General features: G+C 32.7%; 4 protein-coding genes and 1 long non-coding RNA gene across 11 annotated transcripts in view; 3 read left to right on the top strand and 2 right to left on the bottom strand.

The window, feature by feature from the left end:
- Positions 1-558: 558 nt before the first annotated feature.
- Positions 559-2,419, bottom strand: LOC117217350 (uncharacterized). Its single transcript, XR_004489526.2, has 4 exons — positions 1,803-2,419; positions 1,626-1,716; positions 1,092-1,272; positions 559-902 (listed from the first exon to the last, which is right to left on the bottom strand). It is a non-coding gene; the product is annotated as an uncharacterized LOC117217350 (long non-coding RNA).
- CycA (cyclin A) lies at positions 1,207-3,866 on the top strand. 2 transcript variants are annotated; one of them, XM_076524506.1, is made up of 6 exons: positions 1,207-1,598; positions 1,826-2,299; positions 2,385-2,608; positions 2,681-2,885; positions 2,961-3,208; positions 3,283-3,866. In XM_076524506.1, the coding sequence occupies exons 1-6, from the start codon at positions 1,437-1,439 to the stop codon at positions 3,362-3,364; spliced, it is 1,395 nt and encodes a 464-aa protein (XP_076380621.1). In that variant the 5' UTR covers positions 1,207-1,436; the 3' UTR covers positions 3,365-3,866. The 2 variants fall into 2 exon arrangements, with proteins under 2 accessions (XP_076380621.1, XP_033320775.2); XM_033464884.2 differs by having other exon boundaries at positions 1,211-1,598; positions 1,823-2,299.
- A 575-nt stretch (positions 3,867-4,441) lies between these two features.
- Positions 4,442-6,930, top strand: LOC143260018 (uncharacterized). 4 transcript variants are annotated; one of them, XM_076524512.1, is made up of 6 exons: positions 4,442-4,927; positions 5,081-5,203; positions 5,320-5,461; positions 5,734-5,890; positions 5,966-6,448; positions 6,609-6,930. In XM_076524512.1, exons 3-6 carry the CDS (start codon positions 5,329-5,331, stop codon positions 6,748-6,750), a joined length of 915 nt encoding a protein of 304 aa, XP_076380627.1. In that variant the 5' UTR covers positions 4,442-4,927; positions 5,081-5,203; positions 5,320-5,328; the 3' UTR covers positions 6,751-6,930. The 4 variants fall into 4 exon arrangements, with proteins under 4 accessions (XP_076380627.1, XP_076380626.1, XP_076380629.1 ...); XM_076524511.1 differs by having other exon boundaries at positions 5,273-5,461; XM_076524514.1 differs by lacking the exon at positions 5,081-5,203.
- A 77-nt stretch (positions 6,931-7,007) lies between these two features.
- LOC117230097 (gamma-tubulin complex component 2) overlaps positions 7,008-14,607 on the top strand; it is a 13,761-nt gene continuing 6,161 nt past the window's right edge. The window contains exons 1-18 of one of the 3 annotated variants that reach the window (XM_033487194.2): positions 7,010-7,150; positions 7,273-7,473; positions 7,551-7,721; positions 7,794-7,938; positions 8,010-8,181; positions 8,248-8,391; positions 8,471-8,625; positions 8,697-8,825; positions 8,900-9,076; positions 9,147-9,321; positions 9,395-9,588; positions 9,690-9,900; positions 9,964-10,132; positions 10,197-10,371; positions 10,448-10,591; positions 10,954-11,031; positions 12,100-12,260; positions 12,330-13,122. In XM_033487194.2, coding sequence (XP_033343085.2) covers positions 7,421-7,473; positions 7,551-7,721; positions 7,794-7,938; positions 8,010-8,181; positions 8,248-8,391; positions 8,471-8,625; positions 8,697-8,825; positions 8,900-9,076; positions 9,147-9,321; positions 9,395-9,588; positions 9,690-9,900; positions 9,964-10,132; positions 10,197-10,371; positions 10,448-10,591; positions 10,954-11,031; positions 12,100-12,260; positions 12,330-12,414 — 2,538 coding nt within the window. In that variant the 5' untranslated portion in view covers positions 7,010-7,150; positions 7,273-7,420 and the 3' untranslated portion in view covers positions 12,415-13,122. Of the gene's footprint in view, positions 7,151-7,272; positions 7,474-7,550; positions 7,722-7,793; positions 7,939-8,009; positions 8,182-8,247; positions 8,392-8,470; positions 8,626-8,696; positions 8,826-8,899; positions 9,077-9,146; positions 9,322-9,394; positions 9,589-9,689; positions 9,901-9,963; positions 10,133-10,196; positions 10,372-10,447; positions 10,592-10,953; positions 11,032-12,099; positions 12,261-12,329; positions 13,123-14,607 lie in introns of those variants that run through there. The other 2 variants (XM_076524498.1, XM_076524497.1) reach the window with 2 other exon arrangements.
- Positions 12,057-14,607, bottom strand: part of LOC117230095 (painless) — a 4,507-nt gene continuing 1,956 nt past the window's right edge. The window contains exon 5 of the mRNA XM_076524496.1: positions 12,057-14,593. Within this exon, the coding sequence (XP_076380611.1) occupies positions 13,116-14,593 (1,478 nt within the window). The 3' untranslated portion in view covers positions 12,057-13,115. The remainder of the gene's footprint in view (positions 14,594-14,607) is intronic.

Below are 14,607 nucleotides of genomic sequence, written 5' to 3'. Positions count from 1 at the left end.
AATGAGAAATTCCTGAGGTTATTTGAAGTAACTTTTTCCTTAGCGAAAATGAAATCCGCGGCTTTGTTTACGAGTTATTCACGAGAAACTGCCTAGTTCAGCTCATTGGCTCAGCCGCCTCGCGCCAACTGATCTCGCCTCTCATTGGTCACTGTTCTTTGTTAATAACTCATAAACAAAACGGCAGATTGCATTTGCACTAAGGAAAAAGTTACTTCAAATGACCTCAGGAATCCCTCATTTCCCGGAAATACCATAATTTTGGGACACCCTGTATATGCTCCGTCCATACATATATGTATTCTTAGCATTCTTAGGTCCATGGTGAATTGAGATCTTTGAGGTGGATTTACAATGACACAAACTACTTAAGCAAATTGCACAGTAAAGTGCACACACCTACAGGCCGCAGCTTGATCCGTTAGCGAATATCGGTATAGAAATTTTCGTTATTCTGATGGGCTGACGATTCACTGCTGAGGCAAGATCTACTGCGGATTGGATGCGTATAAAATGGTGGGGACGTGCGCGCCAGTGTAGAGAGTAAAAAAAAGCGTGTAGGAGTAGTAAATCACATTATTGTATTAAAATGAGACATTCATTAAAGTTAAATATGCTTGTCGATAGATACATGTTTCTCTCTCTTCCGTGTCTGATGTGATTGTATCACAATGAATGATGCACTGTGTACTTATGTACATACTTATCTGCATGTTCATATTTAAAATATATTATTATTATATATAATTATTAAATAATTATAAAAATATTTATTATATTATATCATATATTTATATCGTAAATATTATTTAAAACCGCCGTAAATATACAATTATAACGCCGAATAAACAATTGTTAATGAATAATATGAACTTCTCAGTTATCGGTTTACATTTTTATATCTGAAATGACCAAATAAGTTATGTAGTAATAAGATAAATAATATGATAAAAATGGTAAAACAAAATTAATAAGACAGTAGGAAGTATTGAAACTTTTTTCATTTTTAAATCTAGAAAAAATTGCCTTTCATGCGCACCCGCCAATACTCAAAAATATAATTTGAGAACGCAAATTATTACGTCACTTACCTGATTGGTGTTCTCACAGTTTATGAAAGACATGCTCCTCTCATTGGTCTATTCGAGCAACGCTTCTAACGTATCGCCAGCTGTTAAAGTTACATTTGTTTGAAATCAAACGGCAACTGAAGTTTGTTCGGTTGCTTGGAGCTTCGAAATTAGATCTGCCATGTATGGACAATAGACTTGGCTGTAACAAGAAAAGGGCATGTTAAGTGTCTAAAAAAGAAGAATAATACCTCGGGAAGAAGAAATATTTGATTAATATATATATATATATATACATATTTATATATATATATATATTTTTTACATATATAAGTGTAACACTAGTAGAAAATTCAAATCCAAATAATGGCCACGATTCGAGTACACGAGGATCAAGAAAATCGTATTGCCGATATTCGCCGTGGTAAAGAGAATATCACTATACCTCTTCAAACTAAAACGCTGCAACAATCAAAACGTGCAGTTCTGGGTGTTATTCACAATAATTGCAATCGCAATTCGAAAGTGGTATGTACTCCATTTTTTTCATCTTACCTCCCGCGTTTTTTCTACTCAGATAGTCATCGTTTCTCTCCTTCATCCTTTAATAATTATCGTAGTTTCTCGTAAAAAATATAGAATGAACCTGTTCGGAAATTATTTAGTGCACGCCTTATTTACTAGGAAAAAATTTTAAACTGTTCATGTTATATTCACTACAGCAACTCTTACCTGTCTTGCTCCTTTTTTAGCAGGAAATTTATAAAGATGAGAAGCTTGCAAAGACAAAAGCAGTTATTCCCACACAGTTTGAACAATTTAAGATCTATGAAGAGAGAAAGGAGGAAGTTCTATTTAAGATATATGAGGATAAATTAGAAGAAGAAACTTCCGTTGCTTTGAGGGACACGAAGGACAAAAAAGAGCAGAAGAATAAACAAGATGTTGTGCCTGAAAGACAGAAGCCAAGATTAGAGGTGAATCCTATAAATATAACGAATTTGCCAACATTTTGCAATGATAATATTCAAAATGTACACCAAAAGAAGCAAAATGAAGAGATTTTTCAACATGATAGTCCAATGTCTTTGGAGAAAACTGTTCCTTACACATCTTCTTCAAAAAAAGAATTACAAAGAAGACAGTGTTCCACGAAGGAAATGAGAATGAGCTTTTTTGATGTGAATGAATATAGGGCTGATATATTTTATTATTTACGTGTTACAGAGGTATAGTAGTTAATTAACCAAAATAGTATTTATTGTGGTAGCTGTTGTATACTTTTGTTATAAATATTCACAACATTACTTTCAGACGCAACATAGACCAAAACCAGGTTATATGAAGAAGCAACCTGATATAACATACTCCATGAGGTCTATACTTGTAGATTGGCTTGTCGACGTAGCTGAAGAATATCAATTACAAACTGAGACTCTCTACTTAGCTGTTTCATATATAGATCGCTTTTTGTCATATATGAGTGTTGTAAGAGCAAAGTTACAACTTGTTGGTACAACTGCTATGTTTATTGCTGCGTAAGACACGTTTTTGCAGTAATTAATGTTTCTAATCTAATAAACAATACACATTGGTTATATTAATTACAGAAAATACGAAGAGGTTTATGCACCAGACGTTGGAGAATTTGTATACATCACAAATGAAACCTATACGAAAAAACAGGTACTACGAATGGAGCATTTAATCCTGAGGGTTTTGTCTTTTGATTTATCTGTTCCTACAACTCTTACATTTCTTATCGATTATTGTATGTGCAATAATCTCCCTGAAAAAATTAAATTTTTAGCAATGGTGAGCAAATGAATTTTAATTATTAATTAATTGTTATGGTGTTATAATGTTTTAATTTTTTGTATACTGTTTCAGTACTTGTGTGAATTATCAATGCTAGAAGGTGATCCATATCTACAGTTCTTGCCTAGTCATTTAGCAGCATCTGCATTGGCACTTGCACACCATACATTATTGGAGGAGATGTGGCCACAGGAATTGGAACTGACAACAGGATACTGTTTAAAGGATCTTAAAGAATGCATTATATTCCTAAATAAAACATTTTGCAATGCATTAAATATTCAACAACAAGCTATCCAAGACAAATACAAAAGCAGCAAGTAAGTTCGGAAATCTAATATTAATTTGTTTTATGATATTTTCAACTGAGAGTCGATTGTATATTCTTATCTAGATATGGACATGTAGCATTGTTATTACCACGACGTATCGATTATGTAACATTGACATCTGAAGATGAAGAAGATAATGCTTAATATTTAACAAGCATTGAGTAAAAACATAGAAGAATCATTAAATTTATACATACATATTTGGAGATAACGAACCTCCCACAATAAATCCCGTTTGAAAAGAACAGGAGGGGATTAAGGGCAAGACTGACCTATTGTTTCACGAATGAAATGTATGAGTTTATTATCTATTAACACGTTGAGTTAGTATACATTGCCAGAGCAAACATGCTGACTTTACTCCACACGTTTCACTGTCACCTATACTTATTGTAGGTTGTAGGTAAAAATTTTAATAACGTTTTTAGAGCTGCGTCATATTAACGAATGAAGCTCTAAATTATGTTATTTAGGAATTGTATTTTTATAAGTATTTTTTAGACGATTATTAAACAGAACATTTACTCTACATACATGACACCTAAATTTTATTGCTAGTGATCTGTCATATTAATAGGAAATGTATGAATAATAACTGTATTTATTACTGACATTGTACTAGAAATACACTTTATTATGATGGAAACATTTCTACGCGTGAAAATGATTGTGACGTTTGCATGTGTACGAGAATCGTACAATTATTTATTTACATTACTCTAAACTATCATAATGGTCATGTTTATTCGAATACAATATATTCTACAAATATTTTGTAGGTCATGCAATCGAATTAATTTATATGCAATTTTTCAAAATTTATTGCCGTATAGTATAATTTAAATTTTGTATAAAAGATTTTGTCATGATGAAGTACATATTGTCTAATGCGTGATCTTTGAAATCAACTTTTGATATAAATGGAAGTACTTGGTACTTGGTAATATAGACAGGTCTATATAATATCATGTTTTTTGTTACGAAACCAATTTACATAAAGTCTCCGTTGAAAATAGTTAATATATAAGATATAAAATATATGATCCATTGTATAATACGTTTGACAAATACATAATTGAAATTCTAAATTAAAACATCTATGGAATTGAACAAATTTTACCAAAAGTTAGAAAAGCAAATTGCAAGGTTCAATTAAATGAATACATTCTATAAAAAGTATTATAAAATGCTTTATTTTATTTTGTTATCATTAAAATATCAATGGGTATTATAGTTATTAAATTAATAATTTGTTTCTGTTTTATAATATAATCTCAAATAAATCGAAAAAAAGTTTTCTTTAACTTCAATTTATTATTAACGTATTCATTATAATTGTGCGTTATTATTATTATTATTATTATTATTATTATTATACAGATGTATGTAATCCCAAAGAAGAAATGAGTATCCCGTCCACGTTTGTTGTGGAATGCGTGCTACTGTCATACCTCACCATAGTAAGCATTTTTATCCCTACCATTTTTTTTTTAATGCGCATCTAGGTCTGCGTATTTGCTTTAGAAAGAGAACGGGTGATGATCAAAGAACATAGAACGAAATCAGTGGGCTCTATGCTGCTGAGTGTCAACACGGATAAGAAACCTGGGCCGTTTCATTGATAATTACTGATAATTAAATATTTTTTGCAATTATAAAACAATAAATTTTCAACACTATTTTCTATTACAACAAAATTGTTTAAATGTAATTATACAAACTACTTTTTACTTTCTAAATATGTATGTATATGAAAACAACAAGCGCACACATATATATATAAGATAAGATACACATGTATATATATATATATATGTGTGCGCTTGTTGCTTTCGTCGATGCTTCTTGTTTTCGTCACAGACAGCGCTACTATCATCTAACAAGCAACTAATTCAACAAAAAAGCCGCGCAACATAATTTGAAATTGAATCGCAAAACACTAATTTCGCTATATGTAATGCTTTAAAGAACGTTCTTTTGAAGGTAAATAATATTTTTGAACTTAAAATATTTTACACTTTTAGATATACGTTTTATACATTACGTTTTTAGATTTACGCATTTGATAAGACGCCAGTTTTATGTAGAGTACATTGCAGTGACCAACAATGACAGGACGAAGGACGTTTATGAATTCTTCAGATTCATTTTTACGAGATAGGAACAATGAACTGAGAAGGACGATTTTCTCTAATAATATCGTAAACAGTGATGAGCCAGATATACAAAAACTAAGTCCAAGTAAATTTTTGTATCCTTACAAATTACAGTAATTTCTCTCTAATTCGCACTCATATTGCGCACAAAAACGGACAATTTGGGAAAATGAGATACGATTACTCGAGCTTTGCGGCTCGTTTTTATAGTTACCGACTGTCAACAACTATCATCTCATTTTCCCAAATTGTCCGTTTTTGTGCGCAATATAAGCGCAAATTAGAGAGAAATTACTGTATATAGGTGGTAAAAGTTTAGTAACTATTAATTGCACCAACTGATTGCTTTGTTTATAGATATAATATTTTCTGATGATGTTACTAGAAGAACATTACTTCAAGAATCAAATATTAGCAATAGATCAAATGATAATCATAATGCTGTTAACGATGATGACGATGACGATGAATTTTTTAAAAAAATAAAGCTTGACATTGATAGAGATCTTTTACTGTAAGAACATGTGTCGTTATTTTAAGATATTGATAAATGTTGATTATATTGTTTAACATATTTTTTCAAATTTAGACAGTCAAAAAAAAACCACAAGCCTAACAGTATCCAACAAAATATTTTCTCATTAAGAAAGAAAAGACCCATAATTGATGAAGAAACATTAAATATTATTAAGAGATTCAAAAAAGATATAAGTACAGTTCATACAAATTCTATTAAGACACCAACTAATATAAGTACCAGTCAGTCTAATTCTTTTATTGACACTACCATGAGAAAAATACCTGAGAAAAAACAAAGTTATCCTTGGAAATTATCAACAAATATAAGCACCAGTCAGTCTAATACTTCTATGGACACTACCATGAGAGAAATACCTAATAAGAAGCAAAGGTATCTTTGGGAAGCATCAACAAATATAAATGCTCAAAATTGTGTGAAGGAACAAAATGGTACAAGATGTGTATGTAATGTACCAACAAGTATAAATAATGGTGGAAATATTCTGAAACAACGAAACATATTTACATCTAATGTTGTAAATACACACATTAGGTATTCTTAGATACTGTTATATCATTGTTTGCATGTTATATTCTTTTAAAAATTAAATTCATATATAATAATTAACGAAAATATGTTAGATCGAGCCGTAAGGAATTTCTGGAATTTTCTGATTCTACCTAATATTTGGTATACATATGCATGATTTCAGAAATCCTGATAGATGTGGGTGTCAAATGAGTACGAAGATAATAAAGGACAACACTTTACCACTGTTTGAAACGGAAACAACGGTGCTCGCACAAAACAATTTTTTTTTTTATACGACATACATTCAGCGTCTGCAGGAATAAGTCCGTGCAAAAGTAATTAAAATTCAAAAACTCAGGATACTAAAGTTCTACATAATCTTAAATAATGTTATTTAAAGATGATTGTTTTAATTCTATCATTCGTTCTTAGTGAAAAATGTTTATTTTCTGTAATATCTTTCAATTTATAATAATAAAATCCTTAAATAATTATTAATTCAACTATGCAATAGGCTGTATATGTATGTATGTATTTAAATAATTTAAGATCAGTTAATAAGTTTTAAACGAGGGCGCGTCATTCATTTAAGTCAGACCGGCATGTGTGCGTCAGAAGTTTCAAACAATCTCAAATCAGTGACTGCTGTTAATGATGAATGTTTTTACATACTGTCAATATTTATGTTAATATAGATATTAATGGAATTATTTTCTGCTTAAGGTAAGTATGTAGTTCGTTTAATGTTCCTTTAGAATGCCAATGCCAATGCCAATATCTTTATACATAACCTAGCTTGATATATAATTTTTAACCAATTGCGTTTACGTTAATTTTCATTGTAGAAGAACGTGCAAACAGATTCAACAAAAGCTTCCTTTGTAAATGCATTGTTCGAATGTACCAATGGTATCAGCAACTTCAAATGCAATCGCAGTATCATAAAAAATTGTTTATGTCAACTATATAATGGTTGTTATTTAGTAAAAAGCCATGAGTGAATTTAAATTGCATCATTTAGTGATTGAACTAATAGGACTGTTGGGGTAAGCAATAATGAAATATCTATAACAAAGCTATATATAACAGTATAAACATTTAGAAATTATATATTGATCTGTAGGTCAACTTCCGCACCTGAAAAGCACATAGAAAGGTTACAAAATGAGGGTATACCAACAAGTGCGAGTGCTTTAACTATAGTTGCATCGCAAAGTTGCATTCGTAATTTGGCAAAAAGTTCTCCTGTTCCTGAACTTTTTATTCAAAAATATGAGGAATTGAAAGCAAAGAAGTTGGTATCATTATGTGTTCCCTGATTTGAACCAAATTAATTTTATTAATACACATGTTTACAATTTCTCAGGATAGATCTATTAGGTTTATTTGCACAAGTCTTGGAATTTATATCTGAAGATAAAGATTTGAAAAGTTATTTAGGCAAACAAGCAACCACAGTGACTTCAACTTCAAGCAAAAATGCTGCTATCACCACAAAAGACTTACCACAGGTTGTATTTTTTTCTGAAAAATTAATATAACTTTTTCACTGTTCTATTTATTATTTATAATTATATCACAGATTTGTAAAAACGTGATTAAAGCTGCTGTGGAAGGAGAAAAGAAGTTAACTCAACAAATAAATGCTATTGTAAAGAAAACAGAACCACCTGGGGTAAAACATTATTGGGCTCATGAGAGGCCACGGATGAGCTGGGACTTCTATAATGAACCAAATGTCTCACCATGCCAGAGTAAGAATCTTTTCAAGCTAATATTGACATACTAGTAGATGATTCGCTAAATAAAAGTTTTTGCAGAGGTTGTACCAACTGTGTCTCAGGAATCTATTTTGCTTTGGGACATTCTGAACTGTCTGAAGGGTATAGATGGATCTTACATTGTTTCTGAACCTTTAACTACTCCATACGCAGTGAAAACATTCAAAATATCCCCAGATGTCTGTAAGGAGCATCAAGATCATTTATTTCTATTATATAGAATGTAAAATATTGTAATTTTATACAGCTATATTGTTTAAAGGCATATCTTACAAGCAAATGGCACAGCAAATATTACCTCTCGCTTCTCATTATTCCATGACGGCGAGATTTGTCGAAGAAAAAGTCGTATCAGAAGATGGTCAAGTTAATCATGCTTTAAGAGGAGCCATAAAAAGTCTGTTAAAGGATTATTTAGTAGGTGTTTCATCTAAATTTTAATTCAAATATTTGATCGACATACTATCAAATAATTAAATACTTTTTAGTTATTCGTTGTACAATTGGAAATGGAGCACATTCGTGGTAAATTGAATTTGCAGAAATTGTGGTTCTTCATACAGCCTACTATAATCGCAATGTCTGTTCTCTTCCAAATAACGTCCACGATATGTAAAGTGAGTTAAACATCACAGTTACATTCTTTAAATTCTTTTTATAAATTGTTACATGATAAAACTGTTTATTTGAGGCGAATGCAAAAGGTGGAAAGGTACTCAGTCTTTTACATGAGCAAGCGAATAATATAAGTGGTGAGGCAAAGTTCAAAGAACTATGCATGTTTCTGATACAAACCGCAAGCGTACCTTACATGCAAATACTTGAAAAATGGGTATACAAAGGTGTAATATGCGATCCATACGAAGAGGTAAGTACAAACTTTATTCATTAGTTCCATTTGTCCAGAGTATATTAAACACTCTTCTTGTATTTTACAGTTTTTTGTAGAGGATAATGAATTAATTCATAGGGAAGAGCTACCGGTAGATTATTCCGCGGATTATTGGGAGAAAAGGTATACTATGAGGTCAGAGAGAATCCCCACATTCCTCAATGAACAGGCAAACACTATTTTAAGAACTGGGAAATACTTTAATGTAATCCGACAATGTGGTATGTATTATCTTACGCATATACAGAGTAATTGCTATATGTAGACAGAAGTATTACCAATATAAGTTTATAGGTAAGACTGTTCAGTGGGGAAAACAAGAACCGCTCATCTATCAGCATCAAGGTCAGAAATATATTGCCACTATCGATAGAGCATATTCTGAAGCTGCGAAAACTTTATTAGAGGTCCTTATACACGAAAGCGATTTAATGGGGCGACTTCGTAGTGTAAAAAGTTATTTCCTTCTTGCCCAAGGTGATTTTGTGGTAAGTTCTTTTATTATTTTCTATGTCCATAACATAGAAGTGGTGCAAACAGCTGTGGCATTTTAGAAAATTCGCTAAGAGAGTTCATAATTTAATTGTAGGTACAATTTTTGAATTTGTGCGAAGCAGAATTAAATAAAAATATGTATGATATCGTGACCCATCGTTTGGCCTCTCTTCTGGAAGTTGCGTTGCGTATGTCCACTGCGGATTCAGATCCGTACAAAGATGATTTGAAACCTGAACTTTTACCGTACGATCTTCAGTTTCAAATGTTCAGAATACTCTCCATTCAAACCAGAGAAGAAGAAGGTAGATCCATACGTCTTTATTGAAATCACTAACATTAATGTACAACCAGACGCTTTTTTACAGAGTATTGCTTTAAAAATGATAAAACTTTAACTGGTTTGGAAGCATTTGTGTTCAACTATGACGTCAAGTGGCCTGTTTCCTTGATACTGAATAGAAAAGCGATCGCTTGTTATCAGATGTTGTTTAGGCACTTATTTTACTGCAAGTACATTGAAAGACGTTTATGCAGGTTGGTATAGCAATTTTACAATCATTTGATTGTTAATTTTAATTGAACATTTATTCGATATCAGGGTATGGGTTAGCAATAAAATTGCCAAAACATTCACCCACAACGTGGCGATGTCTTACAGAAAAGCATTTTCGTTGCGTCAACGAATGCTCGATTGTATTCAGCATCTGGCGTACTACATGATGGTTGAAGTAATAGAGCCAAATTGGCTAACGTTCATAAATAAAATGAGTAAAGTATGATCAGCTTTTAGAAGCATAATTTAAATGCCGAAAGATATTCAAAATTTCTACTACCAAAACTTCAAACTAGGTCAGTAATGTGGATGACGTCCTGAGTGTACATCAAGATTTGCAAGACAGTTATTTGAAAGAATGCATGTTGACCGATCCAGATCTTCTTGCCTGCATTACGGATATATGCGCCGCTTGTATCGATTTTTGCGATTTCATGGAGGTAAGCTCTTGTTGCTCAATTAATAAACGAATGAATATGCACAGGTAACTGAACGTTTATACAGTCGTGCATACGGTACACATACATACACCAAATAAGGATCAAACACTTTTTCTGAGTTGCATACTTTGCTTTTATTAATTAATATAATACAAAATAGATACCTCAGGTATTTTAAACTTAATATACAGGTGATTATCAAAGAATTTTTTGTTAAATGTTACGGATTTAATAGCTGAATAAATAAATACCTTCTATCGAGATCTAGTTCTGGTGCAATATTTTCTGTGTTAAATATTATGAAACAAAAGAAACGTGACAATTAGTAGTAAATTGAACGTTAATTTTTTACTAATGTTAAGCGTATGAGCCCATACTACATTGACGCCGAATTGACGTCCATGATTGGCGCCTATCAGGAAGATGTCTATGATTCTGAGGTATATTCCAAAAGTTCTAACTTCGCTTTCATGCATTTTACGTAGTTCTTAGAATCACAAAGCTTCTCTTTTTTAGCGAATAAAAATCAGTATAGAAGTCATATTTCCTGTTCACACTGAGAATATTTTCTCAAATTCGCATGGAAATTTGTATATACAATATTTGGACATTATGGATTCGTCGATAAAATAAAATTTTTGTATGTTAATAGTTTGTAAATAATACGGACTGAATGAACGTAATTAATAAATTACGCTTTTAATAAATTTCGTTGAAACTATATAAACATTATTCATAAACTTATACATACATATATATAGAAAAAACATACATTAATTATTATTATTGACAATTGCATTGAGAACATAGACGGATGTAAGCGAATAGTTTTATAATACATTTTCTAATCGAATCATGTGGTACATGTACACGCTATACAGATATTTAATAACACAAATAATACACGAGTAAGATCTAAAATGTACATTCTTTTTGACAAATGTTGCAAGCATAATAGAGTCCATACTATTAAAAATATAAAATATTCTGATCTGTAGATGCGTAATGTCTCTTAGTTCTAAAAATTTTATGTCTAATTATGTAGCAATATTCTACTTCTTAGTGTAGCATGCAAATTTCGTATAAAATGTGAATATTATATTGCGATGTAATTTATGATATGTTTTAAAGTGTATTTTTTATTTATTTGAAGTTACACCTCAATGTTTGTAATTGGTATTTAAATATCATTCAGACATAGCATGGTACTCGATTTATGCGTTTAAACATTTTAATATATGTATAGTTGTATTCATAGCGATAGTGAGATCTCATTTTTACATTGCAGGTACGTGAAATTCAAGCAATAAGATGCATTCGCTTTACAAATTTTTAGCTTGCCATCCACATGTGTACGTCAGTGGGTGGCATATTTCAGATATCATTGTGTACATTACATTAATTTTCAATAATGTATGCTCTTCTTAATCATAGTTCTACAAGGGGTTTATTAGAATGTATCGAATTAAATTTAAATATAATCAGTTTATTTCTGTCTATTTTGTTAGAACGAAAACGGAGACACATTGAAAGAGAATGCAGGAAGCTTTGAAGAAACAATTGTATCGCTGGACGATAAATTTACGCAAGTATTAACACGTCTTCTGGACAGAATCTGTGATCTAGGAAGTGATAACAATAATGAAAAACTGTTGAATGTATTCTGTAGGTGAGTCGTTGATTTACAAATGTTAAAATTTGATAATCATATTGACATGAATGTTAAATTTTTTTTCAGGCTAGATTTCAATCTATTTTATACCGACATTTTAATACGACGTGGGAAAGAGAAGGCAACCACTCAAGAGGAGGTCTCCGGTTGACTGTTAAATATTCGTATACAGTAAAATTAATTTATAAACGCACATGCGTATACACAATTGCATCACGAATTAAATAATAAGTGGCATCGAGTAATTATGTACCGATCTTAAATCGAAAATTCGCACTTTGAACAAATGTACTTTAATTTGTTATCCTTAGTAGTTCAATTGTTTTATTTATTTGCACAATTATCACGATCGATTCACTATCATGTACACAAAAGAATGTGATGCGTTTAGTCACCAAAATTTTATATCAACTAATGGCACTGCGGTAAAAGCAATACATACAACTTATTTATCGTACAATGTTCATACTCCAACAATGACGCATCGCACTTAATTTCTATGAAATTTAAATATTTAATTCGATAAAATTATTGCTTTGTTTATAGTCTGGAATATAAAATTCTTTAAATAGTTTAATCATAAGTATAAAAATCTTCGAACATCTTAATCGTAAGTCAACAAATTATAAACAACATATAAAGTCGAAGATTATAGATGATTTTTTTGTAAAACTAAATAACTTAATTAGAATTGAGAACAACAGCGTAGCTACTACGAAATGATATATCACTTTTCTATTTTTCTATTTTATCGGCATCAGTGCTGATGGAACAATGTATCATTGAACATCAATGATCCTTGACGTTTGTAAGCGAAAGAAATTAGAAAAATACATATATAGCTGAAAGTCTTCAAGAAGGAGTGCTATCATCTGTTCTATTATTGTTGTCGAGGCCCTGCCTTAGGGCATTCAGCGAAACATCGATCAAAGCCAGCCTATCTTTCACTTTGTCTAATTCACCGATGATTCTTTCAGTGTCCGATTCCCGATCTTTCCTTGAAAGAATCTCTCTAGCTCGTTTGATAATACCGGAGTCCATCTTGGATCTATTGTAAAGCTCAACACTGAGCGTACCTTTCCTTAAATACTCCGGGAACACAAGGACCTGGCTCGTCAGGAAAGCGAGAGGTTTGCACGGCCAGTTACAAAGACAATAATGCGATAGCCGGCAATGCGGTGAGTGATCGTAGACCGAGTTGGTTACTATATTTTCAACGTAAGAGATCAACCTGATCCTGGAAATCAGGCCAATCAACTCGGCCTTGCCGAGAATCTCGGTTGTGTCGTTCACCGCCAGACCATTTAGAAGATTGAGCAGTACTATGGCGATCAGAAAGACGAACAAGACGAAAACCAGATGGCTCATGTATGGATAAGATTTGAATGGTATTTCGTCTGCATCGAATTCGCCGGTAAGCATGATAATGGTTTTGAACATTGACTGACCAAGGTCCAGGAAATTCTCGTTTTGCTGAAACAGGACGAAGAAGGCTAACGCGAACGCGAAAATGAGGAGCGCGTAGACGGCCAAGAACCGCAGAAACTTCCAGGATACCGTCTTGAATATTTCAATGTCCGCGGACAGCCAGGAGTACTGGCCCATCATGACCACCAAATGCCAAGCGGACAGCAGTGTCACTGGAGCAGCCAAGCTATCAGGGCCCACGTCGTATAGTACTAGGAACTCAAGAAACACCAACACCAGTTCGCACCAGTTCCCAAAATTCGATACGTAACAGCACGGCGACGTGACTAGCTGGAACAGCTTCCAAAACGCAAGTATTGACAGGACAATGCTGGCAAGTGTTCTGAAAATAATAACAGCGGGTGGTATCTCTGGTAACGCTTCGGAAATTTGATTGTCAGGTTTTGTGAATGTTCTTGTCCCCGCTGCACCAATGATATATGCGTTCAGTAGAACGTAGAGAAGCAAATGGAAAGCGAAGCTCGCACGGAGGACGAGGCGTATTTTCTGCCACTTCAGATAGATGAACGAGGACAGCAGGGGATGCTTCAGCAGATGTTTCAAACCGGTGTTGCCGGCGATATACTGAAAGAGATCCATCTCCCGTCTGTGTTGTTTCGGATCAGTATTGTGAGGATTCAAGCATCTGTAGTCGAACTCGATTAGATACTCGTTTGTATGTTCTCTTCTGGCTTGGATGCAGTCGTCGAAGTATTGAGACAGTGTGGACGCGGGTATGTCGGCTACTGCTGGCGAGCCGAACGCGTTCACATGGCCAATGTAGCTTCCCTTTGCCAGCAGCATCGCCATCGCTTCGCGGCTGTCGGCTCTTGCCGCATAGTGAAGAGGAGTATTTCCTTTCCCTAGAACAAAATAA

This window comes from Megalopta genalis, chromosome 9, assembly GCF_051020955.1.
Source record: "Megalopta genalis isolate 19385.01 chromosome 9, iyMegGena1_principal, whole genome shotgun sequence".
NCBI lineage: Eukaryota > Metazoa > Arthropoda > Insecta > Hymenoptera > Halictidae > Megalopta > Megalopta genalis.
This window is presented reverse-complemented; position numbering and strand designations above follow the sequence as displayed.

Bases quoted from the DNA above. Each gene is read 5' to 3' on its own strand.
- CycA (XM_033464884.2), top strand. From the start codon at position 1,437: ATGGCCACGATTCGAGTACACGAGGATCAAGAAAATCGTATTGCCGAT. The intron at 2,609-2,680 runs GTAAGACACGTT...TATTAATTACAG, and splicing joins ACTGCTATGTTTATTGCTGC to AAAATACGAAGAGGTTTATG. The intron at 2,886-2,960 runs GTGAGCAAATGA...ATACTGTTTCAG, and splicing joins AAATTAAATTTTTAGCAATG to TACTTGTGTGAATTATCAAT.
- LOC143260018 (XM_076524514.1), top strand. From the start codon at position 5,329: ATGACAGGACGAAGGACGTTTATGAATTCTTCAGATTCATTTTTACGA. The intron at 5,462-5,733 runs GTAAATTTTTGT...CTTTGTTTATAG, and splicing joins TATACAAAAACTAAGTCCAA to ATATAATATTTTCTGATGAT. The intron at 6,449-6,608 runs GTATTCTTAGAT...GCATGATTTCAG, and splicing joins GTTGTAAATACACACATTAG to AAATCCTGATAGATGTGGGT.